Raw genomic sequence first — 21,081 nt, forward strand, 5'->3', positions numbered from 1 at the left:
TTCCAGCACAAAGTTAAGGTCCCAAGTAGGTAAAGGTGGTCTCCTTGGAGGTTTGATGTTTTTGATTCCTCTGAGAAATTGTTTTAAGAGAGGATGCGAGTAGACAGGAGGATTTACATTGTATTCTGCTGAAATTGCTGAGGCATGTATTTTAATGGAAGAATAAGACAGGCCACTGTGGAACAATTCTGCTACGTATTCCAGTATATGTGACATGTTCATCACTGCTGCATCCAGGCCTTTTGTTGTGTTCCAAATGAGAAATCTTTTCCATTTTGTGGAGTATGCCTTCCTTGTGGAAGGGCGGCGAGCTTCCATAATAATGTCCTTTACCCTCTGGGATAAGCTGTCCTGGAAAGGAGTCATGGTATTCTCCAGGCAGTTAGCTGCAAGGTCTTTAGGTTGGGATGCAGGGTCTTGTAATTGTTCCGCGTCAGAAGAAGAGGCCATAATGGAAGAGGCCACGGTTTTGTCTGTGACAAGCTCTTCAACAGTGGGTACCAATGCTGTCTTGGCCAGTCTGGAGCTATCAGAATCACTTTTGGCTGCTCTGCCCTGATCTTCAGTAAAACCTTGGACATTAATGGGATTGGTGGGAAAGCATAGACTTTTCGGGCTTTCCAGCTGAATGAGAGAGAGTCCACCTTCCATGCTTGTGGGTGGTATGTCCTTGTGCAGAAAATTTTCAGTTGATGATTGTGGGGTGAGGCAAACAGATCTATCTCGGGCCTTCCCCATGTCTGTGTTATGAGTTCTGCTTAAGCTGTCTGCCAGAGTATTGTCTTTCCCTGGCACGAACTGGGCCTGCAGTTGTATATTGTGTTTCAAACAAAGATCCCATACATTCATAGCCAGTCTGCATAGAGGGTAAGAGTGCGTGCCTCCTTGCTTGTTTATGTACCACATAACTGTGGTGTTGTCTGTCCTTATTAGCAAGTGACCTTGTTGAAGGAAAGGCTTGAAAGCCTCGATTGCATGTATCACTGCCAGCATTTCCTTTTGGTTTATGTGCATTTGCAGCTGCCCTTGAGACCATAGCCCTTGGATACATCTGTCCTCCATGTGCGCTCCCCAACCTCAGTCTGAAGCATCCGTGGTGATGGTTTGGCTTGCTTTTGGTTTGAAGAAAGGCAACCCTCTGTTGGTCTGGCAGGCTTGAGCCCACCACAGGAATTCCTTTTGAAGGCAAGGTATAATTGGAATCAGAGTTTCTAAGCTGTGACTGTGCTGAGTCCATACACTCCTTAGGTACCATTGCAATCTTCTCATATGTAGCCTGGCTTGTGGAATTAGTATTATGCAGGATGCCATGAAACCCAGGGCCTGCAGGATCTTCCCTGCAGTTAGCTGAGTTTGTCTTGTCAGATTTCTGAAGTAATCTGGAAGTTGTTTCTGTTTTTCTTCTGTGAGAAAGGCCATCTGGGTGGTTGTATCTAGATCTGCACCCAAAAAGGTTATCCTTTGGGATGGTACAAGTCTTGATTTTTGGATGCTGACTGTGTATCCCAAGGCCTGTAATAGCTGGATGGCATAGTCCAAGTCCTTTAACAAATTTGTCTTGTTGTCCGCTTGTATCAAGCAGTCGTCCAGATATGGGAAGATTTGAATCCCCTGAAGTCTGCAGTGTGCAATTACTGATGCCAGGCATTTCCTGAATACTCTGGGCGCAGTAGATAAGCCAAAGGGCAATGCTGAGAATTGATAATGCTCTGATCCTGCAAGAAATCTGAGGTGTCTTCTGCAACTTTGTCGAATGGGGACATGCAGGTATGCCTCCTTGAGATCTAGAGTCACCAGCCAAGACTCCTTGCCCAGCATGGGAAGAAGCTGCTGTAGAGTCAGCATCTTGAATTTCGGCACAATGAGGTAAGTGTTCAGTGCGGACAGATCTAGAATAGGCCTCCATTGATTTTCTTTCCTTGGAACAAGGAATAACCTTGAATAGAAACCTTGGCCTTGTTCTGATAGAGGAACCTTCTCTATGGCTTTCATTTGCAGTAATTTGCTGATTTGTTTCAAAGCCTCTGCCCTCTGACTTGGTGGCAGGTCTGGCATTCCTTTTCTTTTTGGCAATGTGTGGAAATGGAACCTGTATCCTTTGTCTATTATTTGCAGTGTCCATGAGTCCCTTGTAATGTAATGCCAATTTTCTGGAAATAAAGAAAGCTTTCCGCCCAATGGTGCTTCTAATTGAGCCCTGGTTGGCGGAGTCAGAAATAAGTCATTGTGTTTGTCCTGGTGTAGCAGTTGCTGTTGCTGTTCCTGCCGTACCTCTCTGGCTAGGTGGTTGCCACTGACTGCCTCTGTAGTGGCCCCTAGCTTGCCCTCTACCTCTGGTACGCCTGTTCCTGCCTCTCTGTGATCTGTCTGAGTCTGGAAAGGACGAATTCTTAGTAGACCAATTTCTGCTGAATATCGGTGGTTGTACCTGCAGAAAGTCCTTGACTGTTTGTACAGATTTTGCCTTTTCTTCAAACTTCTTTAAGACCTCCTGGGCCGTGGAACCAAATAATTTTTGTTTATCCATTGGAGCATCCAGGAGCTTAGCTTTAACATGGTCTGGTAGAGATTGTTCCTTTAACCAGGCATGCCTTCGTATAACAGCCCCAGTCATTGCTGACCTACATGAAGTTTCCAGTGCATCATAACCACATTGCAAAAAATGGTTGCCAACCTGCTGTGAGTTATGTACCAGATCCTGAAGAGATTTACGGTCAAGGGGCCGAGAGGAGGAAAGCTTCTTATACAATTCATCTAACAAATACTCTTGGTACTGAATCATATGGAACTGACAATTTAATGCCCTCATAGAAAGAGTTGCAGAAGTATAAACTTTCTTTCCCCATCGCTCTAAAGCTCTAGATTCCCTTTCAGAAGGTAAGGGATTTTTAGCAGTGGCAGCTGCAACCCCTTTTGGACCCTGTGAAATGGTTTCTGGGTCTGCAGTGTGGGCCTTGTGCAGGTGAAAATGAGAATCCGGGACCCTGTAGTACCTATCAGGTTTGGCAGGAGCCGGAGGGAGAGAATCAGGGGCTGTACTAGCATCAGAGTACACATCATCAATAACATTCAAAACAGGAGGTATAGCCAAAGGCCTATGCTGGGGTAAATGCAAAAAGGTCCTTAATCTTTTTCTGGAATCAGAAAATTCCTGGCCCTGCCATTGGAAATGTTCTCTCATAGAATGCAGCGTCTCACCAAAGGAAAACTCTTCAGGAGGGGAGGCCGAAGGAATAGATTCTTCAGCATCAGAATCCTCGTAGGCCGAATAAGCCTCCTGCTGGTGCTCTGACAACACAGATTCAACCGTAGACTCATTTGAAGAGTGGGGGTCAGAGGGCTCAACCCTGGGCCTTTTGTCTGGAGGTGGAAGAGAGCCCCTGTCTGGGTGAGGTTGAGAACCTCTAATTAAGGAGATTAGATCCTCTGCTAAGCTGAGAATTTGAGTGCTGGTAGAAGGCCTCAGAGAGGTAGACTTGGGAGGCAAAGCTTTGGCAAGTTTGGCAGCTTTAGCCCTAGAGAAGGCCTTAATGGACATGGATGCAGGGGGTCTGGCTGCACCACGTGCAGGGGTGGACTTGTCTAAAGGAATGGTGTCGGACATGTCCTGGACACCGGTTTCCGTAGGTAGTTCAATAACCGACTCGGTCGGAGACTCCGAGGCCGAGGTAGTCGGTTGTAAGGTTTCGGCAACAGGAAGCACCGAGGACTCAGTTTCAGCCGAAACCGAGACACTCGCGGTAGGCCTGACCGAGGTTTCAGCCGAAACCGCGGGCCACGAGGGTCGGTCCTTGTCCTTCCGTTTTTTAACTACATGGGAAGTCGGAGTATCCGACGGCATTATATACGCAAAGTTAGCCCCAAAATATTCCTCTGCAAACTCCGACTGATGCCTAAGCGTTCGTCGGTTGAAGGAAGCACAGGCAGAGCAGGCCGAGACGTCGTGGTCCGGGCCTAGGCAAGAGAGGCAGTAAGAGTGGAAATCCTTATGAGGTATTTGTTTCCCACAAGTTAAACAATTATTCACTTTATCTGACATCGGCTGAGGCAAGAAAGAGTCCCCAACGAGGCACTTAGCTTTTTCAAAGTCTTCGGTAGCTGAATCAAAGGAGCTGGCCGACCGGCACTTGCGAACTGCTTCTGCTTCGGGCACCGCACGGCAAGAAAGACTGAGGAAGATGGTGTTGGCTGATGCTTTTATACCCCAGACGCTCTGACGTCGGGGAAAGTGCGACATCAGCCGAGGCCAGACCCAGACTTTGGAATCCGGCCGACCAAAGGGCTGCCTGAGGCAGGACAACCCATATGTTATGACTGCAGATGCATCCTTGAAGGACATCCTGGACTGCAGCAGGTGAACACTCGAACATCTACATTTATGGTAGGTACAAAACTGCTGCTGCAGTCATCACACTTGGGTTGAATCCCAAAGCTAAGGTAGGGGGGAGGTATCACAGAGGGTTAGTGGAGGCAATAAGGCCCTGCAGAACTGCAGTGGTGAAGCCCGCCCTGGACTTAGAGTAAAGAGGTAAGTGATAGTGTTTGGTAAAGGTGTGCACTTAACTCCAAGTTGCAGCTTCTAAAATTTTCTTGGTTGGAACCCCCCTGAGAAAGGCTGTAGAGGTAGCTGTTGCCCTGGTTGAGTGGGATCTAATGGTAGCAGGAACTGGTTTCCCATGATGGGTATAGCAGAAACTTATGCAATGACCTATCCATTTAGAAATGGTTTGCTTAGATATAGCCTTCCCTTGAGAAGATGTAGCATAGGATACAAAGAGCTGGTCAGTTTTTCTGAAAGCCTTAGTTTTGTCCAAGTAGTAACAAAGCTGCCTGTGAATGTCCAAGGAATGCAGGAGTCTCTCACCTTTGTTCTGTGGATTGGGGAAGAAGGTGGGTAAGTGGATGGTTTGATTTAAAGCTACACTGGAAACCACCTTAGGCATAAAGGAAGGATTAGTTCGTAGAGAAACTCTGTCTTGATGAAAAATTAGGAAAGGTTCCACTGCCATTAGTGCCTGTAGCTCTGAGACTCTCCTAGCAGAAGTTATTGCTAGGAGCAGGGCAGTCTTCCATGGCAGGAACTGAAGATCTGCAGAGAAAGCTGGTTCAAAGGGAGGTAGCGTTAGTTTTTCCAGAACAAAGTTGAGGTCCCATGTTGGTGTAGGAGCTCTCCTGGGTGGTCTAATGTTTTTTGCCCCTCTGAGGAGCTGCCTTAGAAGAGGATGTGAAAATAAAGGTGGATCCGTGTTGTAGTGAGCTGAAATAGCTGAAGCATGGATTTTAATTGAGGAAAAGGAAAGTCCTTTGTGCAACATCTCAGCTAAATACTGTAGAATGTGAGGCATGTGAGGCTGAATTGTGTCTTGGCCTTTAGCTTGGTTCCAGGCACAAAACCTTTTCCATTTGTCCGAATAAGCCTTCCTGGTGCTTGGCCTCTTGGCTTCCAGAATAACATCCAGAACTGCTTGTGAAAGAGGAGCTGGTTGGATGTTTAGTTGATCTACCATGCAGCCAGATTTAAAGTTTTGAGCTGGCTGTGAAGAATCTGTTTGTTTTGTTGTGTGAACAAATGGGGAATTTGAGGCAATATCCATGGTGGGCTGTGGGCCATATTTTTCAATAGTGGGTACCAGTGCTGGCGTGGCCAGTCTGGGGCTATGAGAATCAGTCGTGGTCTCGCCTTTTTGACCTTCAAAAGAACCTTTGTGAGGAGAGGTAATGGAGGGAAGGCATATGCTGTCAGGTTTTTCCAACTGAAAGAGAGCGCGTCCACTTTCCAAGCTTGATGGTGAAATGTCCTTGTACAAAATTTTGTCAGTTGGTACTTTTGAGGACTGGCAAACAGGTCTATGTTTGGAAGGTCCCATTTTTGAGTTATCATTGCAAATATTTGTGGATCTAGTTTCCACTCGTGGGGATCTTTGATGTTTCTGCTGAGGTCGTCTGCCAATGTGTTCTTCTATCCTGGCAGGAATTGAGCTTGTAACTGGACTTGGTAGGCCAGAGCTGTGTTCCATAAGATTATTGCTTGCCTGCATAGAGGGTAGGAATGTGTACCGTCTTTATTGCAAGTTGTCCTGGATGTAATAGATCCTTGAAGGCCATCAGAGCTAGCATCTGTTTTTGATTTATGTGCAGATTTCTTTGATCTGCAGTCCATAGGCCTTGAATGCATTGTCCTGCCATGTGTGCCCCCCAGGCATAGTCTGAAGCATCTGTTGTGACAGTTTGCCTGGCTGGGGGCAAGGTGAAAGGCTGGCCCTTGTTCAGGTGACATGCCTATGACCACCATAGAAATTCCTGTTGTAGGCAGGGAATGAAAAATATCATTGTGTCCAAGTTGTGGCTGTTGAGACCATACGCTTTTTAGGTACCACTGTAATTTCCTCATATGCAGCTTTGCAAATGGTATTATTAGAATGCAAGATGCCATGAAGCCCAAAGCCTGCAGAATTTTTCTTGCAGTTAATTGGGTCTTTGTTGCCATTGTCTTTAAATATTGAGTCAGTTGTAGTTGCTTGTCTGGCGTAAGATAAGCCTTCTGGGCCGTTGTATTCAACCTGGCACCCAGGAATGTCATTTTTTGTGAGGGTACTAGTTTTGACTTCTTTTCGTTTACTGTGTACCCCAGGCAGTTTAGTAGATGCTTTACAAAGGCCAGATGATGTAAGAGAATGTCTTTGCTTTCTGCTTGGATGAGGCAGTTGTCCAGGTATGGATATATCTGAATTCCTCTGTCTGCAGTATGCAATTACTGGTGCCAGGCATTTTGTGAAAACTCTGGGCGCAGTAGATAAGCCAAAGGGCAGTGCAGAGAATTGGTAATGGGTTGAACCTGCAATGAAACGGAGGTATCTTCTGCAACTTTGTCTGATAGGGACATGCAGGTATGCCTCCTTGAGGTCCAACGTTACTAGCCATGCTTCCTTGCCCAACATGGGAAGTAGCTGCTGTAGTGTTAGCATCTTGAATTTGGGTACTTGTAAGTAAGTGTTTAGAATTGAAAGGTCCAGAATTGGTCTCCAGGCATTGTCTTTTCTGGGCACTAGAAAGAGTCTTGAGTAAAATCCTTAGCCTTGCTCTCGAGTAGGTACCAGTTGAATGACTCTCATGTCCATGAGAGCTGTAATTTGCTTTTGTGCCTCTGCCCATTGATTTTGTGGCAGGTTTGGCATTCCTCTTTTCATTGGCAAGGTGTGAAAGTGGAATCTGTATCCTCGTAAAATTATGTCTAGGACCCATTTGTCCTTTGTGACAATGTGCCAGGTGTCTGCAAAAAGTGCGAATTTTCCTCCCAAGGGGGCTGCCAAGTGAGTATTGCTTGGCCAGATGAGGTGCAAGTCATTGAGTTTGCCTTCTGGTGGATTGAGACCTATCTTCTCCTCCCTTCTGTGTTGTAGTGCCCCATTGGCGAGGTTTATACTGGGCTTGTGGTTGTCCTCTGCCCCTTGGGCGTCTGTATTTACCCCTCTGCGGTCTGTCAGTGGCTGGAAAGGACCACTTTTTTGTTGGCCAGTTTCTGCTGAAGCGAGGGGGTTGTACTTTAGGAAATCTTTGACTGTCTGCATAGACTTTGCCTTATCTTCCATTTTCTTTAAAACTTCTTCTGCTTTAACTCCAAAAAAGAACATCCTGCTGTAAGGGAGCATCTAGTAGTTTTGCTTTAACATTATCAGGTAGAGTTTGTTCTTTTAACCAAGCATGCCTACGTATAACAGACCCAGTGACAGCTGCTCTGCAGGAGGCCTCCAAAGAATCAAATCCACATTGTAAGGTATGTTTGCCCACCTGCTCAGTGGCGTGCAACAGATCCTGCACTTCTTTCAATTCAGATTGTTGAGGGAGAGTGGTTATTCTTTGCTTTAACTGAGAGATTAGAAATTGCTGATACTTAAGCATATGAAATTGACAATTCAGTGCCCTCATAGCTAGTGTGGCTGAGGTGTAAACCTTTTTCCCCCACATGTCTAGCGCTCTGGAATCCCTCTCAGAAGGTACTGGGTTTTTAGCCATAGAAGCCTTAGCCCCCTTGGGACCCTGGAAGATAGTCTCTGGGTCAGCTACTGGGCTTTTGTAAAGAAATTTGTGGGAATCAGGCACTCTGTAGTATCTGTCAGGCTTAGCCGGAGCAGGATGTAGAGAGTCTGGGTTGAAACTGGATTCTAAATAGACATCATCCACAATGTCCAAAACTGGTGGGATGGCAAGTGGTCTGTGTTGGGGGAGTAAAAGAAACTCTCTGAGCCTTTTCTTTGAATCAGAGTAGTCCTGACCTTCCCAGTGAAAATGCTCCCTCATAGTGTTTAAAGTTTCCCCAAAGGAGTAGTCTTCAGGAGGAGAAGCTGAGGGAATAGAGTCCTCAGCATCAGAATCTTCATAAGGAGAGAAGGAATAGTCTTGGTCCTCAGAGGAGTCTGAAGAAATGGACATTTGCTCAGAGGAAGCATAATCTTCCTCTTGTCTAGGCCTTTTGTCAGGAGGGGGCTGTGAACCCCTGATTAAAGAAATCAAATATTCAGCCATTTTGAGCATCTGTTTCTTAGGCATAGGGCCTTGAACAGGAGACTGAAGTGCAGTCCTTTTAGATTTAGAAGGAGTCTTCGACTTAGAAAACGTTTTAATGGTTAAGAGTCGTCGGTCTGAAAACGCCTTCAGAAACCGATGGCGTTTCTGTAGCACCGACGTCTTTTGAAGCAAAGTCGTCGGAAGGGCCTGAAGTAAAAGGCTGCGTCGGCCTGGTACATTCCATCAAAATTTCCGTAGCGGTCTCAGGTTCCAGATCTGCGGTAGTCAGGGGCTGTGTCAGAGCCTCACTGAGGACCGGAGAACCAGAGACCGGATCAGCCGAGGCCTTGGAATCTGGCTTAGGCCTGGGCTGTCTGTCCTTATCCCTGCGTTTTTTGTGCACGCCGGTAGTCGGTTGCTCCGATGGCATGGTGTAGTTAAATTTCCTGCTGAAGTAGTGTTGTGCGAAATCAAAGAGTCTTTTAATAGTACGCTTATTAAACCTAGCACAAAACCGACAAGAAGCGACGTCGTGGTCTGGGCCTAGGCAAGGTATGCAAAAAGAATGAAAATCCTTATGAGGTATTTGCTTCCCACAAGAAATACAATTGTTAACTTTTTCTGACATCGGTTTGAGGCAAGAAAAGTTTCCCCAACGGAGTACTTAGCTTTATAGAAGACTTTGGTCTGAAATTCGAATTTGAAAATCTCAGGAGTCGGCCGACCGGCACTTGCGAACTGCTTCTGCTTCGGGCACCGTGCGGCAAGAAAGACTGAAGAAAATGGCGTCGGTTGCATTATATATACCCCTGGTGCACTGACGTCAGGGAAGAGGCGACAGCAACCGACGCCGGACCAAGACTTTGGAATTCTGGCCGACTGCGGGACCGCCTGACGACAGGATAACCCAAGTGTGATGACTGCAGCAGGGTAACACGATGAACATCTATTTCAGATCATGCACCAGTAATAACTAAAATAAAATGAGACACTAGTACCCACTCAAATCTGTTAAAAAGAGGGGCATTTAAGAAATGGGTATTAGAAATTATTCCTGAGTTAGAGTTATTAAAAAAGTTAGAAACTTCTTCAGAAAATATAGCTAGGAAGTGGGATAAATTTAAAGTGGAGTCTAAAAATAGGGTGAAAATAAAAGAAAAACAGATACAATTAAGAAATAACATGGTGTGACAAAGGTTAAAGTATTGCAGAATAGGGAGAATCTCACCTTTAGAAAGATTGCTGTTAAGCAACTGTTTTTGGATAATAACTCCGAAGCACAAAAACATTTAGCACAATGACTTAAGCAACAGAAAGTAGAAAGGGTTGTTGCCAAGCTTAGGGAGCCCATAACAAGGAAAATAACCAGAGATCCTGTAGAGGTATTACAAATATTTCAGAAAGTTTTTAAAAATCGGTAAAAAACAGAGAAATGTGGAAAGCAAGAAAATGTACAAATGGAAATGTTTATGGAAGAATTAAATATGCCAAGGTTAGGGGTAGATGAGGCTCAATTACTAGCAGGCTAGGAGGAGATGAGATAAAATGGTGATGTATAACTAAGCACACTAGGTAAATAAGCACAAAACCAAATAAATGAAGGTCCCAACAAGTCCTACAGAGCACGAACACTGTTTAATTAAGCGCTTTTTGTTGCCGCTAATACGGCATAATACGGTAATCTGAAGAAGTTGCCATATTAGCGGCAACGAAAAGCGCTTAATTAAACAGTGTTCGTGCTCTGTAGGACTTGTTGGGACCTTCGTTTATTTGGTAATGTATAACTAAGCTACAGTAAAGTCTCCAGAAATAGATGGTATTCCTATAAAATATGGAAGCTATGAGGGAAGAAAGTGATAAAAGATCTGTAATGTTTTGTTTAACAGTATTTTAAAACAGAAGTGCCAACATCGTGGAAGAAAGCTGTGGTGGCTGTAATACCTAAAGATGGTAAAGACCTATCAGATCCAGCTTCATATAGGCCCATTTCGATTCTAAATCATGACTATAAACTGTTTACATCTATAAAGGCTAAAAGAATGGCAAAGGTGATGACAAAATTTATAGATACAGATCAATGTGGTTTTGTGGAGGGAAGGCAAACATTACACAACATTAACAGAACAATGATGATCTAGAGGGAAGCACAATGTAAGAAAATATCACTGTTGTTGGTGAGTCTTGATGCAGAGAAAGCATTCAACAGAGTAAGCCAGGATTTTATGTAGGGAAATGTAAGCATTTGCATTCCCTGATAAAAATTGTAAGGTTGATTAGGAGGACATATGGGGGACTGGATGTGAATATTAAAGTGGGGTTTCCTCTCTTATAAATTCTGTTTGAACAGAGGAACAAGGCAGGGCTGTCCACTTTCCCCTTTGTTATTTGCATTATATTTAGAACCTTTGGCAAAGAAAATAAGGAACTTAAAAATTCAAGGATATAATTTGTATGGTGGTTAAGAAAAGCTGGCTTTATTTGCAGATATTATTTTATACCCGATAAAACCATAAAAGGGCATTTCAGTATTGTGAAGCATTCTGGGACAGTTTCAAATCTTTTCAGGATACAAAATTTATGAAGATAAAACAAGACAAAAGCTGTAAAACTAGGTACCCACACACAAATTGGTTCAGCAATACCCATATTTATGGGAGTATGATAAAATGAAGTACTTAAGTGTATGGATTAAAAAGCATTTTGTTATGGCAGCTAGGGATATGTGGGAAGAAACTAAACAAAAGATCATATAAAAACTGAGAACCTGGAAGCTCTGTTTTATGGATATGGATAGCAAGATGCAAGCTGTGAAAATGTTTTTAGTCCCTTTAGTTTTATACACAGGTCAGGCATATTTTTACCAAGAGGAGAATTTGTGGACAGTAATTAATAAAGAGTTGAAAGATTTTATCTCAGCGAGGAGGATGGCAAGAGTCAAGTAAGATAACTTGAGTCTCCCAATAGAACAACGTGGTTTGGGGTTACCTGATTTATAGGGCTATTTCAGAACTACACACGTAATGCTCTTATACACAGCACAAGCAGAAACCAACAAAGTGGAAAGGGATGAGGATGACACAGGGGCAAGCTCAAGAAATGAGGGACTGGGATTTTAGATGCAGATCCTTAAGTAGAATATCAATAACCATACAGAGTACTATAGTCGTAGATTAGCAGAAAGTATTCTAAGAACTAAGCCAATTCAGTAATGGGGAAAAGAGCATCTGCAGATACAGATGACTGCAATTAGGGGGTACAGAGAATAGGAAAGAGGGGTTTGGAATTTAGTGGAGAAAAATAGCAAAGGAACCAAGGTATTACAAGCAAATAATTAGAGAGGGAAAGGTAAAAAGAATGGGAAGAGGCCAAGAATTAATTTGGACTGCAGGATAGAGTTTGCCATCCCTATCAAGGATTGGCATAAGAGTATAGGTAAAGAGAAAAAATAGGGGATCCTAATCAAAAGACCAGCACTCCTAGCATTTTAGAAACTAAAGAAGAATAATTAGTAGGGCATAGAAAATACCCCTAACCGGGAAAAGCCGAAAGACACAACAACACAATATTGCATGACAACTATAGGAATCAAACATAGGAGGTTTCAAAAGATTGGGAAGAGAAATTGGATAAGCAATTCACAAAGAAACAATGGGGGATATATTTATGTCTCCCATATAAGCAACAAAGTCTAGAAGATTTAGGATCTTTGCTTGGGAGGTTTTTTATAGGTATTTTTACACTCCAAAGAATTTTACTGCAAATGTTGGTGGTGTGATAGGGAAGAAAGGGGTAATAGGGAATGTATTTTCTTGGAGTAAAATGAGATGGCACACTGTAAAACTTTTCCTACAGACTACTCTATTTGAAATACTGAGTGAGCAAATTGGTGTAACTAAGAAAATTATTTTTTTTAAGCTGTGATAACATAAATCAGAACTGCCTAGATATAATAAGGCCTTGCTGAATTTAATTCTTGCAGCTGCCAAAAAGCAATTACTAGAAAATTGAAATCAAAGTCTAAAACAACTGTACTATATACAGTGAATATAATAACATAGATACAAAGACTGGAAGTGGGAACTTTAGAAAAGGGTAGGAGCAAATTAGATAGCAAAAAATGTGTGAACAATACATGCAGAATAATGTTTTGGAGGAGGAATGAGGTTTAAGGGAAGGCAGGAATTGAGTAAGCTTTGTAATATTTAACAATGACTAGACAGATAAGTGATGTACAATGGTTGCAACTAAAAATATGTCAATATAGTTTTGTTTTCATTTATATAAATATATGATTGTCTATGTCATAAGTGCTAATTTAATAAAGATGTTTCTTCTTTAAAAAATAAATTCACTAATTTAAACACATAGTTCATACAACACCTAAATGTTAAAATTGCATCTAATACAGACTAACAAAACTGTAACGCTCTCAAATTCAGCACACACAACATGGAAGATAATTCATTTAGACCAGAGTGATCTCTGAACTACTTCTCAACTGCCATTTCAATCCTACAATTCTAATCGCTCACTCCAAGCCCCATCTCTGGAGTTTGTCAACATCTGCTCTATCACTTGGAAATAATATTTTATCTTCTGGGTATATCAATGCATGTTTACATAATGCATTTTTACTATTTTTTCTTTTAATATTGTAAAGATGTTCATAAATTCTTCTCTCAATTTACATTCCATTTTTCCCCACACAGAATGTGGGATATTGGTTACGAGTTGCTTGTAAATCACCCTTCTTGTGTCACAGTTGTAATATCCTAGGATCTTACAAAACAATTAACTATTTACAAGTAAATCACTGCCTTCCTTTATGTTAGAACACTGCACATTCCATACTTAAAAGTTCCATTCTTTTGTGTTCCAGAGATCTCAAACCAAGTCCACCACCCTCACTTTCCATCATACCCTTCATATTAACACCCGTTATAAACTATTTTGGGTTTTAAATCTACAAAGCTAGGTTGCAAATCTTAAAAATATTCCAATTATTGTTTAAAACATCCTTGACAGAATTACTCTGTATACTGTATGGCATGACCATAGTCTGTGCAAAACTTTTTTTAAGATGAATTTTCATTTAGTAAGCCCTTTTGGGTAACCATCCTTTTACCTGAAATGGGTTGCATGTGCCTTGACTTCTCTTAAAAGTTACTTCATTTTCAATATTTAATAAAAGTCCTCTTTTAAACATATTTTGTAATACTTTTAACTCAACATTAACAATTGAGTCTTTTGACACCATTCTAGCTAAACGGACTCTCTGTCCTTTAATTAATGCATTTTTTTAATAGTAGGGATTACAACTGTTAAAGTGTAACTAAGAGTTGGAATATGTTGGTTTTTGGCAGAAAGTGGAATTAAACTTTTTGTACCACATATCCTTAGTGACGCTATCATCTGTATCATCGAAATAACACAAAATATTTCCATTGACTTGACGTGTAAAATACAAAAAGGAGGTAGTGCTGTTGATGTGGTCCAAAATTCTGTTAGTTTACTAGGGGTGTTGGTCCATAAAATACATATATCATCCAAGAATCTAGTGCACAATTTCCAACATTGTGTAAATTCACTATTAAATACAAAACATTTCTCCCACTCAGCCATTACAATATTGGCGAAAATGGGGACTCAAGCCACCCCATTGCCACACCACTTTTTTTGGTGGTAATGTTTGCCCTCAAAATACATAAAGCTGCTCTTTAAAACTATTTCCAAAAACATAGCCAGTAATTTAACAGTGTCTGTAGGGAGACCACAAGAACTAGTCAAAAAATCAAGAAACCAATTCATTCTTTTGGAATGAGGAATGGATGTAAATAGAGCTTTGAAATGTATAGTTACAAGGTGGTGGTGCTTTCTAATTTTATGGATTTGCACCTTGGAAAGTTCATCATTGTTTGCATGTTTGCTGATGCTTAGAATGATTTTCCTGATGGCCAGGGAGTGACAGAGAAACAAATGGTGATTCTACCTCCCAAGGCATTTTTGGCCACTAACCGGTTCAGTTTGGATGCTTTTGTGGCTCTTCAATCTTCTGCTGCTGTTGTCGTTTTAAACCAAAAGGTGATGAATCTGGAATTTTCGGTCCACCAAAGGTACTGGGGACACTACAGGTTCATAGGTGTGTACTAGGATAATGGCCCTCGAGCCTTTACAAGTCTAGCCTATAGGATTATCCTGGCATCGTGCCACCCGACCTCTGTCAAGCAGAGCCACAGGAGTGATCCCTGGGGTGAATTTTGTATTAACCATCCACTCATCAAGATTTCTCTTAAAGAGGGCCAATGAGGTGCTCTGTTTGACATGTACGGGAAGTTTATTCCATAGCATGGGCAGTCTCTGGGTTATGAACCTGTCCCTCCAGCACGTTCTGTTGATTGTGGTAATGAGGTTGAGGTCTCTGGAGTGTGTGGTGCAGAGGGATTGGGATTTCTTTAGATGTAGCATTTCTAACAGAGCTGGGTGAGACATGGCTTTGCAAGTCAAGCAGAGATCACCTCTAAGTAGGCGATATGAGACAGAGAATAGTTGAGTTTTTTTGAGTCTGTCCATATAGGACAAGTGTTTAAGGCCTAGGATCCACTTTGTGAGGTACTTTTGTGGCCTCTCCAGTTGTTGCAGGTGTCTAGTGAGGTACATGCCAAATGGGGCATTGTACTCCATGACTGGCCTAATGAGGGAAGAGTAGAGAGAGAGACAATGACCTCTTTCTTCCCGGATGCAAATCCCTTAGTAATGAGATGTGCCACAGAGAAGGACTTTCTGACCACAGTGACAATCTGGTGGTCAAAAGAGAGGTTGCTGTCAACCTGTGTCCCCAGATCTCTTATAATGCCTTCTGTGTTCAGTGGACTACTATTGATGTGGTAAATTCATGGGAACCGCGTTTTTCCCAAAGGGGATGATGACACATTTTTTGGCATTGAGCTTAACGCCATGGTCGTGACACCAGTCGTTGGTCTCAGTGAGGAGTTTCTGTAGGATGTCAACATCACTTGGGGAGTTAATAATAGCTCCCAACTTGCAATCATCTGTGAACTTTGTCAGCCAAAGTCTCTTCATGTTGGTCTGGACTTCAGAGAAGTAGATACCAAACAGGAGAGGACCCAAGACCGAACCCTGTGGGAATCCACTCGTGACTGGTCAGCAGTCTGACTTGGAGTCAGTTACTTTCACACTGTGGGTTCTGTGAGCCAGTTTACAACCCACCTAGTGATATAGGGATTGATGCCTAGCTTGGTGAGTTTTTCTATGATTCCTAAGTGGAGAATGGTATCAAAGGCCTTGGCCAGATCAAGGTATGCTGTATGAACTACCTTGCCTTCATCCACAGCTCTGGTGACTGACTCGAAGTCGACCAAGTTGAGCAGGCATGCTCTACCCCTTCACAAAACCAAACTGTGCGGGATCCAGAGTCTGGAGATTCCCTATATCCTTGTTTATTAGGACCATGATGATGCGTTCAGTAGCTTTGCATATCAGACTCATCAGGCTAACGGGGAAATAGTTCCCAGGGTCTGTAGTCGCTCCTCCTTTGTGGAGAGGGATGATTGTAGCAGTGTGCCATTCGGTAGGGACAAAGCCTGAGCTGAGGCTGTGATTGAACAGGACACACAGGTATGGTGCCAGTTCAATCTGTAGTTCATGTAGAACACAGCCAGGGATATTGTCAGGTCCCATAGAAGCTGTATTCTTGGCCTTGGACAGTGCTGTTCTAATCTGTGCAGCAGTAATACTGGGTGCCTGACAATCTATTGGTATTGTGATTGGTCCTTGGGGGGGGGGGGTAAAGATGGCACTGAATCTATTCCCCAGTATACTGGCAACATCTGTTGGCTCGGTATAGGAGGTACCATTGTGCAGTAGCTCAGAGAAAATCTGGGTATTGCCGTGGAGATTCTTACATAACTATAGAAGGCCTTGTGGTTGTCTTTACTATCTGCTGCAATTTTGTTTTCATAGCTAGCTTTAGAAGATTTGATGAGGGATCTCAACTTTTTGTTGAGGCTAAGGGAGTTTTTCCAGTCTTGGGACTTCACCTTATTCCGCATCAATTTCCTCCTTCTGCTGTAGAGTTTGTTTATGGCAGGGGACCATCAGATTGGCTTCCTTTTTGGAGGAGAGTGTCTTGGTTCTATTGGGTATGGCGAGATCCATGCATTTGTGTACCTGTTCATACAGTGCATTGGTGTATGATTCGGCAGTCATGCAACTATTCTCCATTTGCATGGGTGCCGTGAAGTTAGCCACCTCTGTTTTTAGGAGCCCAAGGTTAGCTTTGGAGAACTTTTTCATGGTGGTTACCTTTGTGGGGGGGGGTGCACATCCTTTAAGAATATGGAAACACCACCGCCTTTGGAGTTTTGGTCCAAGTTCTGGGGGCGAAAGGTGTGGAATGAGTTATAGCCTGGTAGTGCAGGGGTGCTTTCTGCTGCCTTGAACCAGGTCTCTGCTACAGCACAAATGTCGATGTTCTCCATTTTAAGCAGTGCTTCGAGCAAGTGCATTTTGAGATTTAGACTTCTAGCATTGAGCAGCATGACCTTCAGACTGCATTTGTTTGTAGCTGTTATGGTAGCAATTTGGTCTTTGAAACACCGCCTAAAAAAGGCACTATAGAGGTGACAAGAGCAAGGGGTGACAGATGCAGGCCATCTCTGGCAAAGCATCAAGGTCTGTCAATCATGTCATCCCATGCAGACAGATACTGCATCCCCTTAGAATGACATCAGAAACTTAGCCATTTGTTAAAATCAATAATTTTCTGCTTGTACTGTGATATCATTCTGGGTGATGGCAGGATGCTGCTCAGGGCTAGGGTTATACCTGCCTGAGCTACATAATCCGAGAGCTCCTCCATGTCTCTTTTCATATAGTCCATGGAGGTAAGTTTCAGGTCATTCACACCCACATGTACAAGGACAGAGTCATATTTGTACCTGCTGTTGAGGAACCTGAGTGCATGCATTTTGTGGTGGATCCTGGCACCTGACAGGCAGCTGACTGTTACTTTCTCTTTATTCAACCTAGTGAGTGGGACATCAGTGTGCCTCACTATTGAGTCACCTATGACTAGTGTGTTGGGCATGCTGTTTTGCCTTAGGAGCTTTGGTTGAGTGGCACATTGTTTATGAGAGATATGGGTCTCATGATTAGTGTTGTGTTATGGTGGTCGAGTGCATTTCTGCCTTGGAGGTCTCTGCTGTTTTGGTATATTTTTATTGAGAGCCTCCGCAAAGGTGGGTGTATGGTTTGTGTTTTTATGTGAAGGTAGTGCTGGTGTTTGTTCTGGAGGGCTATGTGTTCCATGGGTTGTGGTACAAGTGTTGACCTTCTTCTCTTGACCAGCTATTCCGGTCTTGGCTAGAGGGTGCGTGGTTTTCAATTTGGATATACAAGTGCATCTCTTGCAAGTCTAAATGTTGGGAGGCGAGAGCAGAGGGTTGTCGGTGTACATGACGCAGTTGCTACATTGCCTCAGGATGCCCAATTCACCAGGTTAATAGGAGAAAGCACAGGGAACTGACCTTTAGACATGCCTGGAGGGGTGGGCATTAATAATAAGTACTGGAGCTGTTTCCTTGTAGAACGTTTAGAGCTGGCAGCACTTTTGTATGCTACAATAACTTCTACAAGAAGTCTGGTAAAGTGCTAGACTAATAAGCTAGTAAAAGTGCAGGAGAGGAGAGAACTAGCAGATCTAAGGGAAAAATTGAAGAGCAGACTTTGGCACCGCTCAGAAGCTTACAAACAGTTGTGGATGCAGCAAATCTCTATCTGGACTAGACTAGTTACTGGAAAGGTGGGAAACAAGCGCAAATGCGGGCTTTTAAACCCGAAAGTTGAAAGAGATAGAAAAACTGCCCAAATGGCCAATAAACTACAATTTCTGGGCCAGAAATCACTCATCTTGCCATAGATAGGCTATCTAGTGCTTACCACTCCCACTAAGCTAGAAGGCTTCCCCACAACACAGAAAGGCTTGGGGGGGGGGGGCTCAGAAGCTTACATACAGTCCTGGATACAGCAAATCTGGATCTGGTCTAGACTAGTTACAGGAAAGGTGGGAAAAGAGATGGATAAACTGCCCGAACGGACAATAAACTAAACTAAAATAAAATAAAATTTCTGTGCCAGAAACCAAACAGGGTACATTTCTTTGTTATAATTGCATATGCTGTGATGATACAAATACAAGCTGTGAATTCATACATCATAACACTAAGAAGAAATATACTTTCAGATGTTTTGCAACTTGTAATACCGCTGCCATTGTGTATATGGCATGATGTAAGGTGTGTCAAGCATTCTACATAGGGAAATGCACAAGAAGGAACACAAATATGAAATATGTAGAGAGGAAGCAACTAATGCTTTGGGCAAGCATACAAGGGAGAAAGGAAGTACATATACATTTAACTTTGGAGTGATCTACATCAGACAGAAGAGAAACATGGGGGGATCTTAATAATGAGTTAGAAGTATGTGAATACTCATGGATCACAGGTTTAGAAGCTGATTGTTTTCCAGGTTTAAATACAGCAGTAAGCATTAAACCTATTTTAAAAAGAAGACTGTGAACTTTGAAATAACATCTTGTGTGGCTGGGTCTTAGTTAAATGTTTTACTTATTTTATGGCTATACTGACTTTCAGTAACATTTTATTTGTATACATGTCTTTAAACTGAAGTGCTCAATACAACTATGTCGTGATTAGTTTTATGGTTTGAACTTACTATTTAAATGGAGGCATTTGATTTCTTTTTTACACACTGATGAAGGGCTGATCCCAAAAGCTTTGTGATTTTTTTCCTGTTTGGAATAAACGCTGCATTTTACCTCAACATTTCCAGGCTTTGGATTTTTTTACTATTGAATTTCAACATCTTGACATCACTACAGTTATCAAACCAGTAGTGCTGGTAGGGCAGAGCGAGAGGGACAACTACTGCAGGTGCAAAATATTGAGAGGCATGATCAACTGATCCGGATCACTGGTACTGGATTTGTGGTCAAACCTTAGTGCTGCAGCACTCTGTGTGTGGTCTAACTGTAACAACAGTTAAAAAGTACAAACTGGTGCTTGTTGAACCAACTACCAAACACAGCTTGAAAAGGATACTGTTCAACATATGCCAACGGAGATGTCAAAACTGGCAGCACTACTACTACGTCAGGCAGTGCCATAATGTCTTACTGTACTATATTATTAACTGCAAACAGGATAGATGTGAAATAAATGACACAGCAAGTGGTAAAAGCAAAGGCAATAAGTGAGGAAAAGGGAAAGCATAATAAAAAGGTGTCACCCCTATCAGTCACTAAGTAGTCCAAAGCAACATATTAAAAATAATGCACCTTCTCTGCTGCAATTCTAAGATTCTGAAAATAAGGTAATATACCTACCAATCTGTGACTACAATTGGAGGGTTGACATTATCCACTAATTCTGACCAGTATCCCTCCTCCTGTAAATCGATAAGCTGTTCCTTCTGACTCTCCCTAGGGAAGGAGATGGCAGTATGAATAACTGAGTTGCATTGCAGTAATGAAAAATTCAATGATATATTATAAAATAAAGATATATATATATATATATATATATATATATATATATATATATATATATATATATGTGTGTGTGTCAAACTGCTGTTTTCATAAAGATTACCAAGAAAATTAAGTAGTCACTGTGTTACTATAGCCATGGCAGCACCTCACACTGTAATATTACTCCACTATATACAACCATCTGCAATGACCTCTAAATATTTGCAGACCAACAACTATGACTTTTTAGGTACACCTTTTCAAAAAGCAACCATTTGAAGTTAATTAAGATGGCCTCTGACTGCTTGCACATTTATGACAAAGGAGCCTAAGTGTTTTGAAAACTTACCATAACAGTAGATATTCGAATGACCACTGCTGCAGTAGCCTTAGTTGTATGGGTTATGTCCTGCAGAGGATATAACTACCAGCCAGCTTCCAAAGCTTCAGGGCACCTTCCATACACCCAGAGTGGGCTGACTAAAGACAGGTTTAGGCACCTTATGCCAACAGAGAGAGGGAAAGGGAGGCTAAGCCCTGAAAGGACACTGCTAGGAACAACAACAACAAAAAAGTCCATACCCTGACATTAACAACACACCAAAAAACAAGGGAGATGGAAAGAGGGTGCAACTACTGCAACAGTGATCATTCGAACATCTACTGTCATGGTAAGTTTACTTACACAGCTGTACTATGTTCATCATATTGATCACTGCTGCAGTAGACTTAGCTATATGGACAGATTACCCTTGCTGTGTACACTTGGAAAGTGTAAGGAGAAGGGACCAGGAGCCCTTATAGAATGGTCACAAGCAAAGTCTGATCTAGATGTACAAAAGGGATCAAGCTCGCAATGCTTTGTAAAAATTTGTACAAAGGACTAAGTTGCTATTTCTAGAATAAAATATTTTCCAAAAAGCAACTGATGCCAAATTTCTGGTAAAGTGAGCTTTGACCCTGCTTGGAACAAAATTGTTGTGGTGAATCAATCACGTTAGCTTGGT

The 21,081-nt window shown here is 42.4% G+C and overlaps 1 protein-coding gene across 3 annotated transcripts in view; it reads right to left on the reverse strand.

Moving 5' to 3' along the window:
* Positions 1 to 21,081, reverse strand: part of LOC122793602 (F-box only protein 44-like) — a 606,155-nt gene that overhangs the window by 244,484 nt on the left and 340,590 nt on the right. For all 3 annotated transcript variants that reach the window (XM_044061774.1, XM_044061776.1, XM_044061775.1), the window contains one exon: positions 19,931 to 20,026. In XM_044061774.1, the coding sequence (XP_043917709.1) occupies positions 19,931 to 20,026 (96 nt within the window). The remainder of the gene's footprint in view (positions 1 to 19,930; positions 20,027 to 21,081) is intronic.

The sequence above is a fragment of the Protopterus annectens genome, chromosome 2.part0 (assembly GCF_019279795.1).
Source record: "Protopterus annectens isolate FY-2018-M chromosome 2.part0, PAN1.0, whole genome shotgun sequence".
NCBI classification, from domain to species: domain Eukaryota; kingdom Metazoa; phylum Chordata; order Ceratodontiformes; family Protopteridae; genus Protopterus; species Protopterus annectens.